The sequence below is a fragment of the Lupinus angustifolius genome, chromosome LG13 (genome assembly GCF_001865875.1).
Source record: "Lupinus angustifolius cultivar Tanjil chromosome LG13, LupAngTanjil_v1.0, whole genome shotgun sequence".
NCBI lineage: Eukaryota > Viridiplantae > Streptophyta > Magnoliopsida > Fabales > Fabaceae > Lupinus > Lupinus angustifolius.
Window position 1 is genome coordinate 16960443 of NC_032021.1, and position 16015 is coordinate 16976457.

Consider the following 16015-nt stretch of genomic DNA (forward strand, 5'->3'; position numbering starts at 1 on the left):
GAAATTGAGTTATTGAGTCAGGAGATAAAACGATGTTAAAATCCAGCCAACTATAAATCAATTGTCAGACTAAGTATGTGAACCTGAAAATAAAGAAAAGATGGCAATAAGTCTTAAAGTGTTCATTACAAAGACTGCATAACTAACCTTCCCTGGAGGAGGGGTAATGCCCCTTCTAAGTAAAGCTTCCAAAGTGGGTAGTCTATTTTGGAAAAGATGCCAAACAAAAGTAGAAACCTTTAAAGGAGGTTTGAATTCTCATAAGAGATTAAGATGGTTGTGAGTGTGCTCATCATGTTGATGAAGCATGCAAGCTGATTTGGCAGAATAAATGTTAGATTTATCGCGACTCCACCCGTATAGATCATGAGTATTATAATGTAGAAAACATTATTGAATGTCTTGCAAAATATTAGTAATTGATTCATGTTCTCATGAAAAAAGTTGTCTTCTCTAAGTTAGGATGCACTCCCATTTCCCCTTCGTCCATATTCCTAAGTCATTAATGAGAGTGTCCTTGGACAAAGTGAGATTATAAAGCCTTCTAAACTTAGACTTAAGATTATTAGTACCTAACCAATTATGATGCTAGAATTTTGTAGCCATCATGTCTCAAACTTTTGAGGCCAGAATAATTGAATTTAGTAAAATGATATAAAATAAAAAAAATGTTATTCATGATTAGCTTTGTAAAATTGGAAAAAGGATAAAGTTGTGGAGAATGTTATAATTCATAATCTTATTCTCTATTTCACTAATGAGAAATGCTACAATCTTCTTAGGAAAGGAGGCTAGTTAACTTTACATTATAAATTTTATTTTATTAGATCCTGGAACATGGTTTTGTTCTAGTATTGGTCCATACTCTTTTATATTTACTTATTGGTGTATTTATCCTTGGTCATGTATTCAACAACTTTGTAGCATAAAACGTTCTTGATTGTTTTTCCTTTTGTATTTGGAAGACACACCTCTTGTACCACTTTAATATATCTTTTGCTTCTAAAAAATTAGATACTTTCTACTTGGGAAAATAATTGAGGGGAGCAAATTTTTTTATAATTATTATCTTTCTTTTATTTTTTTGAAAATAGAAAATATCTAATTTTGACTTAAGTTGAAATCTACAGTCAAATAAAAGTAACTATATGACAGGTAGGCTGTGTTTAATTTTTCAATCTCCACCACTCAAATGACTAGTGTGGAAATTGCAATGAAAATGAATCTATATAGAGAAAAAGATGTATGTACTAATCGCGTATGAGTTTTATACATTGTCATTGTATCATTACTATTGATTTTTTATTATTGTTGACTTTTCAAAAAAGGTAATCCAAATGAACGGTGGATGATAAAGTGCATGTGTATAAATTTTTACATTGTCAATGTATACATTTTACACTCATCTATATATATATATGAGGTAATGGTTGAAGTTTAGTCAAATCATAACTAGCCATGTCTATTCTAACCTCAACCTTATTGCCTTCATCATTACTCATCCCAAGAAGAACCAAACCAATTAACTCTCCAAATAACAAAGTTGTGTTCCATAAAAATGATCATTATTTGAATAGGATAGTGACTCAAAAGAAGAAAGCTTCTTTTTGTATCCAAGCACAAGCACAACAAGTAGAACCATCCATTCCTTCATCTCCTATTATATATCCTACTGTGAGACCTAAGTTTGTGTTGTTTGGTTCTTCTATTGTTCAGTTCAGTTATCATGAAGGTTGGGGAGCTACTCTTGCTCACTTGTATGCACGCCAGGTAATTTTTTTTTCCAATTATTATGGTTTCTTATGAAAGAGTGGTTGGGAAGTAAGAACTCTATCAGAGTCAAAATCCAACTTATTTTTCGTTGTTATGGACTAAAAAATATTCGTTAATTATTGGTCAAAAGTAACATTTTACTTGGTCCAATATGATTATGTAGATGTTACATGTTGGGAAGTAAGTGTATATAGCGTACATTGTTCTTAGTTTAAAGAGTAAATTACATTGATACCCATGAGTTTTAGTGAAATTACACAAGCTACCCTTCACTTTTTTACACCTACACAAACATCCCCTAATTTTTATACTTTCATTACACTGACCACCCATGCATAAGAAACAAGTGTAATATTTTAAACAAAAAATGTGATAAACGCAATTAAGTTAAACAAAACATGATTATATTGTGGAGATAAGTGCAAATAATATATGAGTCAATATTTCTTTATTATTTTTGATTCATTACACTATATTATAAGAGCGATTTAAACAATATTTCTTTAGAATTGTTGATGCATTTTGTAACCAAAAATAATAAAGATACATTGATTTGTAATAAAAGTAAAAAAACTATGAGAGGTTTGTATAGGTGTAGAAAAGTGAGGGGTAGTTTGTGTAATTTCACTAAAACTCAGGGGGTGTCAGTGTAATTTACTCTAGTTTAAATACATGGAACCTTAACAACAAGATGATTCGATATATTTATAGTTTGTTAATTCTTTTTTAGCTACATGTATTTACATTACGGTCTAAAGTTAAAAGGACAAGAAAAATAGCTTATGTGATAGGGTCTACATCTACTGTCTCACTCCTTCGTGCCACTCAATGTGCAAGGCAAACTGATTGGTTAGAAAAATATTTAAGAATAAAATTTTTAGCTTAAATAATTTTTTCCAATCAATTACAAGTAATATTCTTTTATGTAAAAGGAATAAGTTATTTTATGTAACATGTAATATTCCAATGAATACACTTGAAAAAAAATAAAAAAAAGGAATAAGTTATTTTATGTAACATGTAATATTCTTTAATCATTTTTTAATTTATGTCACTAACCTTTGAAGTGAGAAATTCTTTAAAGGAATATTAAGTAGTTCTCTATGTTTTCTTCCTTTGAAATAGGAATTTATGTCAAACTTTGTGGTGGTATTTTTCTTAAGAATCTTTTAATGTTAAAGTTTTGGTCTTTTTATATGATTATTTTTAAAAATTCTGTATATATATTAATTTATTTTGTTATTTAAATATATTGTGATTAATTTAAAAGATAAATGATAAATAATTGAGTGAAAATAGAAAATAAAAGAGTCTCATTAATGAAGAATAATCTTGAAAAAACAAATATGATTGTCCAAAAATTATTTAAAGGTGCTAATGAGCAAATTCAATAAGAATTAATACTAACTTTAATAAGGTGAAGATATAATTTTGTCTAGTAATTTATTGTGTAATACGATAGATAATGAATGAGTTACTAATGACATTCAAACATTGACTTGGCATAGGTGGATCTAATTCTGCGTGGATATGCTGGATGGAATTCGAGGAATGCTCTACGGGTTCTGGATAGTGTTTTCCCAAAGGTATATAAGAATGGAGATTAGTTGTCTCGTAAGCACATTCTTATTTCTATCCCGATTATTCAAATGTTGACAAATGAAAGAGAGAAACATGAATATGAGTGAAGATATTAAAGTATGAAACAAAATTATATATCATTTTCCATATGTCGACATTTGAATAGTCGAAACATAAATAGTGAATTATGGGACAACTAATCATTATCGTATATATACTTTTGTTGATGTGCTTCCCATGTGCTAGGGTCTTTACTTTTTTGTCGTACACATTTGTTTCCAACACTCTCTCTCATATCTTGAACTAGATCTAACAAGTTAGATTATTCTGATTTTCACAAAATAAAATGTACAATAATGAATTTCTTAATTAACTCAATTTGTTGAATATATATAAAGTTTAATTTTTAAAGCTTTCGGAAATATGATTACTTTGATTTTTGATCAAATTGACATATAAAGACTAATTATTTTTGCTCTTTGATTTTATTTAACTCAGAATGCAACTCAACAACCATCATTAGTGATTGTATATTTTGGTGGTAATGATGCAACTAATCCACGACCAGGTGGAAATGGTCCTCATGTACCTCTCGAAGAATACAAAGAAAACATGAAAAAGATTGTTATCCATCTTCAGGTAAACTTTCACATTAGACTCTAACACTTTTTTATATTCCATTATCATGTGAATTAAATCACTCATCTATGCTTACCAACTTTTCTAAACTTTTTGTAAATTATATTTATCACACTGCAAAATTTGACACAAATTCAAATGATTTTCAGAGTCTTTCAGAGAAGACTCGGGTTATATTTCTCAGTACTCCTCCCATCAATGAGGATCAAATCTTTGGAGACAGGTTTAGATTGAAATTCTTTTGCTATTTGATCAATATAATTTCATAGAAAGAAAAGGTTTAGAGCATAGTTTAAATTGTGTTGCATAATTGTAATCATAGGTGTAATGTTATTGATATGAGAGTCTCACCATAGTTTTGTACAATTATTATAAATACTATAACTTAAAATATAATGAGAAAAAAATATATGCAGTGACAGTCTATGAATTTTATACGCTATTATTATATTATACATTATTATATTTAATTATCATTGACTCTTCAAAAAATAATTCAAACGAATATTAGATGATATAGTAAATATATATAAATCTTTATATTAACAATATATATATTACACTCAAACATAATTTAATCAAAATTGCAATTTGAAAATACATATAATAGCATAACACTATAGATAGATATCTACATTAATGTGTCATAATGTACTATGACACGAACTCTTAGTTTGGAATACATATAAAAAAATGCACTCAAATGCATGTGACATATCGTTCTTTAGACTTCAGCTTAAGAGTAATAGTGAGGCTGATAAGTAATAAAATTGAGTGACATCATCTTAAAACCTAGAAACTAGTATATGATAAGTTCAAAGGATACTAGAAACAACCCTAAACATGTTAATTTATTAATTATTTAGATTTACATTTTAATCTATAAGTTGTTAAATTTGAACCAGATATCCTCCTCATCAGCGACCAATGACAAATGAATCCCATCGAATATATTCAGAAGCAGGTTTGGAGGTGAGTCGGGAGTTGAATATAAAGGCTATTGACTTATGGTCAGCAATTCAAGAAAGGGAGGATTGGAAAGATGTTTCTTTCAGGTAAGTATGATATCATACTGGAAAATAACCCAATTTGAATTTGACCCTTAAAACAAAATATAAAATAATATAATAGTAGTAAAAACTGTTCACATTGGGACAATTCAAAGGTATATTGAAAGACTTTATTTTTAAGATTTATCAAGTAATTAACAATTCCTTAATGTGATTAAGTGTTTTGCTTATTTCTTATAGTGATGGAATTCATTTTACTAACGAGGGAAGCAAAGTAGTCTCAAGGGAGATATTGAAGGTTCTTAGAGAAGCAGATTGGAAACCAAGTTTGCATTGGAGAGATATGCCCATTGAGTTTGAAGAATATTATACTCTTCCAACTGGTCCTGGTGGAGAGCCTACTGATGAACAAACTCTCGTTTCCCTCCAGGTGTAGAATGGGATTGAGACTAAACTTTTGTGCATTTTTAAAACTTGATGCATGCCAATTTCATTAAACATTTAGTATTGTGCCTAAATAAATATGGTATGCTTGTTTCAAGTATTTTCAGTAATTAATTTCTCCCTTGTTTTTCACTTTGTGAGTGGTGTCAATGTGTGACTATATTTGTGCTTTCATTTAGCTTTGTTGAGTTTATTCAAATGTAAAAGAGTTTATTAAGTGGAAAATGACAATAAAATTAATGTCTTAAGGTTTTAGTTTAAGATATGATGTGTTACTTGTGACTCTCAACTATTCCCATAATCCGGTAACAATAAAATTTCCTAATCACGGTCTCGTCAAACAAGTAATATCCAATCTGAGTATTGGTTTGTATTTAGGTTATCACTCCTTATACCTATTTATTAAATTCTTTGCTTATCAATTTTTTTTTATAGTTTCTTGCACAACTTAAATTTTTTAAAGGAAGGATAGAAGTAGAGATAAGTGGTAAATTTAGCTTTACAAATTAAACTAATTTCATGGTTTTCTTCAAGGATGTTATCGTTTTTTAATGGGCAAAAGACAAAATTTTATTAAACTTAAATAATGGTTTCAATGTGTTGAATAGAGATGGCAATGGGTGCGAGTAATGTTTTCACGTTCCTAAATTCACAATATTTGTGAATAGTGTGTATTTGCGAGTACTCAACCAGTTTTTAATTTTAATTATATATTTATATACTTTATAATAATCAATATATAAAATAATTATTACAAGAATAATATGATATTTATATGATAATTTTATAATCATAGTCAAATAGGTGTAATTTATTATAAAATGATAATAAAATATATGATATATAATTTTAAAATAATAATAAAAAACTATAATATATATAAAAATTTAATTTATTAATTTGCGGGTATCGACGAGGCGGGTATTATAAAACTCGATCCCACTCATGAGTTATTATTATAGATATTCATTGCAGGTACTTCCACGGGTACCCACTGGTCGATTTTTTTGCCATCCCTAATATTGAAAAGAGAGAAAACAAGATAAAGGAGAATCAAAATATATAGGGAAGACAACCATAAAGGTTAGAAATCCAAGTAAAATTAATTCAATTAAATAGAATAAGATAAAGCAATTTATCTTTACTACGTGCAAAAGAGCAAAAAAATTGGGGCAGCCAGAGATACCCCAACTATGGATAAACCCTAATTTAAGAAGTCACTATAAGAGACTTATGTTATATGGTTCCATGAATTATAACCTTTACAATATCATTTGGTTATTTTTAGGTCACCTAATTTTACTAAACATGTTCAACATAAGACATATATATTATAGAAACTCCAGGGACAAAATTCACCCTATCTTTTAGAGGAAAAAAAGTAAGCAAGTTTTAATTTTTGTTTTATTTCAAATTCTAAAACACTAATATACAAGCAAAACACAATGTTGGTCTTTAAAGGTGACACAACAATGATTGAAGGAATATATACTTTATTCTGACTAATTGAATCTGAAATCTTACTACATATATGAGAACATTATTTCCAATAAATTAACCAATCTAACGTTGAGAACCTTTCCTTAAAATGGGTCATAAAAACCATGGTACTAACATGCTGAATAAAAATTTAATAACAGTTCTTGTACAAAGGGAAAACTTACAAAAAAAAAGAATATTGTATGAATTATGTTCAAAGTTTGATCATTAAATAATGAGACTATAAAACAAAAAGAACAATATTCGTCTTACACCAATAGGATCCTTTGTGAGTTTAAATTAAGTGATGGTTGAATTAATATTTTTTTGGAAAAAAGTAATATTATTAAAATTGAGTTAGAGTTACTATATTTTCAAAAGAAATTTAAGAGCAAGAAAATCAACATAATTGAGTAAGACAATCACAAGAGGGTTTGAAACCCAACTAGAGTAAGCTATTAAACACATTTATATTAATCCACAGCCAATAAACTACCTTCATTGAATCTGAGTTGATGTGTTGATTGATTTGAAGATGACATCGTTCCGCGCTAGACAAATAAATCACGTTATTGCAAGCCAAATGATACTTCAGAATTTTCCGACTTTACTTGTAAAATGACAAGCCCAAATGCATGAGAAATTGAGTTATTGGGTCAGGAGATAAAGCGATGTTAAAATCCAGCCAACTATAAATCGATTGTCAGACTAAGTATGTGAACATGAAAATAAAGAAAAGATGGCAATAAGTCTCAAAATGTTCATTACAAATACTGCATAGGTAACCTTCCCTAGAGGATGGGTAATGCCCCTTCTAAGTAAAGCTTCCAAAGTGGGCAATCTATTTTGGAAAAGACGCCAAGCAAAAGTAGAAACCTTTAAAGGAGGTTTGAATTCCCATAAGAGATTAAGATGGTTGTGAGTGTGCTCATCATGTTGACGAAGCATGCAAGCTGATTTGGCAGAATAAATGTTAGATTTATCACGACTTCACGCCTATCGATCATGAGTATTGTAATGTAGAAAACATTATTGAATGTCTTGCAAAATATTAGTAATTGATTCATGTTCTCATGAAATTTTTTGTCTTTCCCCTTAGTCCATATTCCTAAGTCATTAATGAGAGTGTCCTTGGACAAAGTGAGATTATAAAGCCTTCTAAACTTAGACTTAAGATTATTAGTACCTAACCAATTATGATACTAGAATTTTGTAGTCATCATGTCTCAAACTTTTCGCACAACACTGTCCAAAAGCACTAGGAGTTGTCTTTTAGAGAAGTTAATTTTGAGGCCAGAATAATTGAATTTAGTAAAATGATGATATATAATAAACAAAAATGTCATTCATGATTAGCTTTGCAAAAGTGGAAAAGGGATAAAGTTGTGGAGAATGTTATAATTCATAATCTTGTTCTCTATTTCACTAATGAGAAATGCTACAATCTTCTTAGGAAAGGAGGCTAGTTAAATTTACATTATGAATTTTATTCTATTAGATCTTGCAACATGGTTTTGTTCTAGTATTGATCCATACTCTTTTATATGTACTTATTGATAAATTTATCCTTGGTCATGTATTCAACTACTTTATAGCATAAAACGTTCTTGATTGTTTTTCCTTATGCATTTGGAAGACACATCTCTTGTACCACTTTAATATATCTTCTGCTTCTAAAAAATTAGATACTTTCTACTTGGGAAAATAATTGAGGGGAGCAAATTTTTTTTATAATTATTATCTTTCTTTTATTTTTTTGAAAATAGAAAATATCTAATTTTGACTTAAGTTGAAATCTACAGTCAAATAAAAGTAACTATATGACTGGTAGGGTGTGTTTAATTTTCCAATCTCCACCACTCAAATGACTGGTGTGGAAATTGCAATGAAAATGAATAGAAGAAGATGTATGTATTGACAGTGTATGAGTTTTATATACTGTTATTGTATTATTATCATTGATTTTTTATTATTGTTGACTTTTCAAAAAAGGTAATCCAAATGAACAGTGAATGATGAAGTGCATGTGTATAAATTTTTACAATTTCAGTGTCATTTTACACTCATCTATATATATATATATATATATATATATATATATATATATGAGGTAATGGTTGAAGTTATGTCGATCATTGCTAGCCATGTCTACTTTAACAAAAACCACATTGCCTACATCATTGCTCATCCCAAGAAGAACCAAACCAATTAACTCTCCAAATAACAAAGTTGTGTTCCATAAAAATGATCATTATTTGAATAAGATAGTGCCTCAAAAGAAGAAAGCTTCTTTTTGTATCCAAGCACAAGCACAAGAAGGAGAAGCATCAGTTCCTTCATCTCCTATTGAATCTCCTTCTTTAAGGCCTACGTTTGTGTTGTTTGGTTCTTCCATTGTTGAGTATAGTTATTTTGAAGGTTGGGGAGCTACTCTTGCTCACTTGTATGCACGCCAGGTAATTTTTTCCCCATAATTATGGTTTCTTATGAAAAAGTGATTGGGAAGTAAAACTCCACCAGAGTCAAAATCCAACTTATTTTCCGTTGTTATGGACTAAAAAATATTTGTTAATTATTGATCAAAAGTAACATTTTACTTGGTATGATATGATTATGTAGATGTTACATATTGGGAAGTAAGTGTATATAGCATGTATTCGACAAGATGATTCGATACATTTATGGTTTGTTAATTCTCTTTTAGCTACCTATATTTACATCACGGTCTAAAGTTAAAAGGACATGAAAAATAGCTTAAGTGACATGGTTTACCTCTGCTGTCTCACTCCTTCGTGTCACTGCATGTGCTAGGCGAAATGATTGGTTAGAAAAATATTTAAGAATAACAGTTTTAACTTAAATAATTTTTTCCAATTAATTATAAGTAATATTCTTGAATGTAAAAGGAATAAGTTATTTTATGTAACATGTAATATTCTTTAATTTATGTCACTAACCTTTGAAGTGAGAAATTCTTTAAAGGAATATTAAGTAGTTCTCTATGTTTTCTTCCTTTGAAATTGGAATTTATGTCAAACTTTGTGGTGGTATTTTTCTTCAGAATCTTTTAATGTTAAAGTTTTGATCTTTTTATATGATTATTTTTTTAAAAATTGTATATATATTAATTTCTTTTGTTATTTGAATATATTGTGATTAATTGAAAAGATAAATGATAATTAATTGAGTGGAAATAGAATATAAAAGAGTCCCATTAATGAAGAATAATCTTGAAAAAACAAATATGATTGTCCAAAAATTATTTAAAGGTGCTAATAAGCAAATTCAATAAGAATTAATATTAACTTTAATAAGGTGAAGAGATAATTATGTCAAGTAATTTATTGTGTAATATGATGGAGAATGAATGAGTTACTAATGACATTCAAACATTGACTTGGCATAGGTGGATCTAATTATGCGTGGATATGCTGGATGGAATTCGAGGAATGCTCTACAGATTCTGGACAGAGTTTTTCCAAAGGTATATAAGAATGGAGATTAGTTGTCTCGATCATGTTTTTATTTCTATCCCGATTATTCGAATGTTGACAATGAAAGAGAGAAATGTGAATATGAGTGAAGATATTAAAGTATGAAACAAAATTATATATCATTTTCCATATGTTAATATTTGAATAGTCGAAACATAAATAGTGAGAGAATTATGGGACAACTAATCATTGTCATATATATACTTTTGTTGATGTGCTTCCCATGTGCTAGGGTCTTTATTTTTTTGTCATACACATTTGTTTCCAACACTCTCTCACATAGTTCCAAACATATCGGACATAATATTTTTATAAACGTGGTCGAACATGTTGTCCCTTACATCACATGTATCCTCAACACTACCCTACAAATTCATGTCTATCCCACAATTTCAAAGATATTAATCAACCTCACGACAGAATTAGCAAATTGATTATATATGCTACAAATCTAGGTTTCAAATCTATCTTGCACACCATATCTTGAACTAGATCTAACAATTTAAATTATTCTGATTTTCACAAAATAAAATGTACAATAATGAATCTCTTAATTAACTCAATTTGTTGAATGTACATAAAGTTTAATTTTTAAAGCTTTCGGAAATATGATTACTTGATTTTTGATCAAATTGACATATAAAGACTAATTATTTTTGCTCTTTGATTTTATTTAACTCAGAATGCAACTCAACAACCATCATTAGTGATTGTATATTTTGGTGGTAATGATGCAACTAATCCACGACCAGGTGGAAATGGTCCTCATGTACCTCTCGAAGAATACAAAGAAAACATGAAAAAGATTGTTATCCATCTTCAGGTAAACTTTCACATTAGACTCTAACACTTTTTTATATTCCATTATCATGTGAATTAAATCACTCATCTATGCTTACCAACTTTTCTAAACTTTTTGTAAATTATATTTATCACACTGCAAAATTTGACACAAATTCAAATGATTTTCAGAGTCTTTCAGAGAAGACTCGGGTTATATTTCTCAGTACTCCTCCCATCAATGAGGATCAAATCTTTGGAGACAGGTTTAGATTGAAATTCTTTTGCTATTTGATCAATATAATTTCATAGAAAGAAAAGGTTTAGAGCATAGTTTAAATTGTGTTGCATAATTGTAATCATAGGTGTAATGTTATAGTTATGAGAGTCTCAGTAATCAATCAGTTGGGTATAGTTTTCTACAATTATTATAATTACTATAACTTCAAATATAATGAGAAAAATATATATACAGTGTAAGCCTATGAGTTTTATACTCTATTATTATATTATCCACCATTTATATTTAATTATCATCGACTCTTCAAAAAATAATTCAAATTAATGCTAGATGATATAGTTACTATATACAAATCTTTACACTAACATTATGTATATATATTACACTCAAACATAATATTAATGGAAATTGCAATTTGAAAATAAATATAATAGCATAACACTTATAGATATCTACATTAATGTGTCATAATGTACTATGACACGAACTCTTAGTTTGGAATACATATAAAAAAATGCACTCAAATACATGTGACATATTGTTCTTTAGACTTCAGCACTCTTAGTTTGGAATACATATAAAAAAATGCACTCAAATACATGTGACATATTGTTCTTTAGACTTCAGCTTAAGAGTAATAGTGAGGCTGATAAATAATAATTGAGTGACATCATCTTAAAACCTAGAAACTAGCTTATGATAAGTTCAAAGGATACTAGAAACAACCCTAAACATGTTAATTTATTGATTATTTAGATTTACATTTTAATCTATAAGTTGTTAAATTTGAACCAGTTATCCTCCTGATCAACGACCAAAGACAAATGAATCCCATCGAATATATTCAGAAGCAGGTTTGGAGGTGAGTCAGGAGTTGAATATAAAGGCTGTTGACTTATGGTCAGCAATTCAAGAAAGGGAGGATTGGAAAGATGTTTCTTTCATGTAAGTATGATATCATATGGAAAATAACCCAATTTGAATTTGATCCTTATTTTTAAGGTTTATAAAGTAATCAACAATTCCTTAATGTGATTAAGTGTTTTGCTTATTTCTTATAGTGATGGAATTCATTTTTCGGATGAGGGAAGCAAAGTAGTTTCAAGGGAGATATTGAAGGTTCTTAGAGAAGCAGATTGGGAACCAAGTTTGCATTGGAGAGACATGCCCATTGAGTTTGAAGAATATTATACTCCTCCTACTGGTCCTGGTGGAGAGCCTACTGATGAACCCAGCTCTCGTTTCCCACCAGGTGTAGAATGGGATTGAGACTAAACTTTTGTGCATTTTTAAAACTTGATGCATGCCAATTTCATTAAACATTTAGTATTGTGCCTAAATAAATATGGTATGCTTGTTTCAAGTATTTTCAGTAATTAATTTCTCCCTTGTTTTTCACTTTGTGAGTGGTGTCAATGTGTGACTATATTTGTGCTTACATTTAGCTTTGTTGAGTTTATTCAAATGTAAAGTTTGAGATAAATTGACATTGATTCAAGTGGTACATACTTGATTCCCCTTAAGTAAGAACCCGAGTTCGAGTCTTGTGGATGGAAAAATGCTTGTTGGGAGAGTTAGCCCCACATACCTGTGAATGTTCCTGGCTCGGACAGGATTGCCTCCTGTGTGAGGATACCTGTGGGAATAAAAAAAAATGTAAAGTTTGAGAGAAATAAAAGAGTTTATTAAGTGGAAAATGATAATGAAACTAATATTTTAAGGTTTTAGTTTAAGATATGATGTATCACTTATGACTCTTAACTCTTCTCATAGTCCGGTAATAATAAAATTTCCTAATCGCGTTTTCGTCAAACAAGTAATATCCAATCTGATGGTTTGGCTGACACCTTAAGGGGAGTGGACTAGTAAGTATGTGGTGCACACACTTGATGAGAAATTGTTAGGTTTGTTCAAGTGTCTCACATTGTATATGAGGGGAAAAAATGAAATATTTATAAATGGAAAAAAACCTATAAAATTATCTTAGAGTTTTGGCTCAAGACGTATGTCTTACTTATAACTTTCCACTTTTCTTATACTCCAATAATAATAAAACAGTCGATGATTGAATATGTTCCAACAACTTTTACCTTGGAGATATGCTTAACATAAAAATTGATAATTTGATATATAGATAATTTAATCTATGATAAAAAAGGGTTTCAAATTTTAGTTGCACTCTTTGCCAATTGCTATCTAGGTTTCACCATCTTAAAGAAAGATAGGTTGTCAAATTTTAATTGTACTTTTTACCAATTGCTATCTAGGTTTCATCATCTTCTAAACTAACGTGCCTTATGACACTTTTTTTAGTAATGAAAATATAATTCTTTTTTATTTGGGTTTTAAAGGTAAAATTATAATTTCAATAAAATTAATATGGATATAAGTGTCATTTTATTTTAAGTTTTTGTTATTTTTCATACAACTTCCCTCCTTAATGGATGAATGAACTTATACTTATTGGTTGTCAACTAACAAGCATTTTATTATTTTGGAGAAGTTAGGGAAATGTAGCCAAAATTTCCTTACAATTAGATTTACAAATAAAAAATGTAATTTTGTTGAAACTTTTGTGATAAAGTTTTACATGGTTATAAGTTTTTGATAAACTATAAAATGTCCCGGATTGAGTGATCTGTTTGTATTTAGGAAGATTTCTAGACTAATTGGTTTAGAGGATTTATTATTTATTTTCAAGACTGTGAGAAACATTTTCCTTATAAGGTCCTTGTCTAGGTATCCTCTTCCCTTATGGAGATAGACTAATATCGGTTAGGTATGATACTTATGAATGTAAATAATTCTGATTTAAACCATAAAATGAAAAGTGAGACTGAACCAAATTGAAAATGTGATTCAGATTTGTCATTAAGTTGTTTTTTGAACTATTTGTTTAAGATCGGTTTTGTTTGCGATTGTAGAAATTCGGGAACCACTCAGATTGAATTGAATCATAGATTTAAAAAATATTTTCATTATTTCATATAAGTCAACTAATAAAGGAAATGTCATATCAACTAAAGTATATTCCAAATTTGAAGTTTGACTCCTTTGAATGTATTGATCTTTTTATCGATACACTATATGAAAATGTTGGGTTTATTCAAGTGTGACGTCCCATATTGGATATGTAGGGAGAAGTGAAAAAATTTATAAGTAGGAAAAGACCATAGAACTAATGCCTTAAGGTTTTGGTTTAATACGTGATGTCTCACTTGTGGCTCTCCACTCTTCTCATACCCCAATAACTAGGGTCGACAATGAACCGAACCAACTCGGTATTCGTTTGAAATTCGATTCGTTATTTAGCTCGATAAACTTGGTTCATGAACCAAATGAGCTAAATTTGAGCTGAAAATTGAGCTCGTTAATTTAACGAACCAAACTCGAGTTGGATAAAGTTTGTCTCGTTAAGTTCATGAGCTAGCTCGATATATATGTGTAAATAAAAACTAATTTATATGTTTATTATGACTCATACATTATTTTTTATATTTATTGTTATTATATATATACAGATGGTCATATTTATACGTATAAAAAAATTTATAGTATTTTTTTTAAAAATTAATTAATTATTTAAGTTGTCCAAATGAACCAATTGAACTGAGCCGAACAGTTCACGAACTTTATCTGAATCGAACTCGAACTAAAAAAATAACTCGTATCGAACTCGAGTCGAGTTTCGAGTCGAACCAATCCTTATCGAGCTGAACCGAGCTGAAATCTGGTTCGACTCGATTCGACTCGTTTCCAGCCCTACCGATAACAATGGAACTCCTAGGTGGTTGGAGGCTCACCGGTCGTAGTCTGGTCCAACAAGTCGTATTAGAGCCGATGATTCGGCTAGGACATAGTGGACTTAAGGAGGAGTAGACCGGAATGTGTGCGGTACTAACATTTGGGAAAAAATTGTTGGATTTATTCAAGTGTGAAGTATCATAGATATGCATGGAGAAGTGAAAAATTTTATAAGTAGAAAAAGTCCATTAACTAAATTTCATTTATTTCTAGTTAGTTTTGTTGTTTTCTTGCGGTTCTAAAATTAATTTTTTTCCACAATTACAATCATGTGTGATTTTTTTTGTGAATACTCAATTTTAACCTATCTATTTACAAAATAAAAAGTTTCAAATCAACAAAAAAAAATAAAAAAGAAAGATATTTCTAGATACTCTAGACCAATTTTTATCTTTGAATTATAACTAATGGTTGTTTAATTACCAACAGATTTATTCTGGATTTTAAATGGGCCGTTTCATTTTTTATATTCAATTGGCAGTTCTATTTTTTAATAAAAAGTAATGGTGAATTTTTTGTTTTAATTTTTCTAATGTTGGTTGTTACAAATTATTTATAAATAAAAAAGGCGAACCGATTTAGGCATATGAGGAGGAGAACAGAACTAGAAAAAATTGTTTGATTTAAAGTAATTGGGTTTAGTTGCCTTTGTATGCAATCATTGTCTTATTCCCCATCTAGTTTTTCATTCCTTCTTGTTTTAGTTATAAGGCCATAAAGGCATGTTTCCTTTATTTTCATTTTGTTTTATTGGGCCTTTTCATTTAGCC

General features: G+C 29.2%; 2 protein-coding genes across 3 annotated transcripts; both read left to right on the forward strand.

Moving 5' to 3' along the window:
* On the forward strand, positions 1428-5439 carry LOC109363646 (GDSL esterase/lipase CPRD49-like). Its single transcript, XM_019609901.1, has 6 exons — positions 1428-1770; positions 3282-3359; positions 3853-3993; positions 4143-4216; positions 4899-5048; positions 5244-5439. The coding sequence occupies exons 1-6, from the start codon at positions 1459-1461 to the stop codon at positions 5437-5439; spliced, it is 951 nt and encodes a 316-aa protein (XP_019465446.1). The 5' UTR covers positions 1428-1458.
* Positions 9044-12875, forward strand: LOC109325404 (GDSL esterase/lipase CPRD49-like). Of its 2 annotated transcripts, XM_019557754.1 has the most exons (6): positions 9044-9382; positions 10333-10410; positions 11103-11243; positions 11393-11466; positions 12237-12386; positions 12503-12875. In XM_019557754.1, the coding sequence occupies exons 1-6, from the start codon at positions 9071-9073 to the stop codon at positions 12708-12710; spliced, it is 963 nt and encodes a 320-aa protein (XP_019413299.1). In that variant the 5' UTR covers positions 9044-9070; the 3' UTR covers positions 12711-12875. The 2 variants fall into 2 exon arrangements, with proteins under 2 accessions (XP_019413299.1, XP_019413300.1); XM_019557755.1 differs by lacking the exon at positions 12237-12386.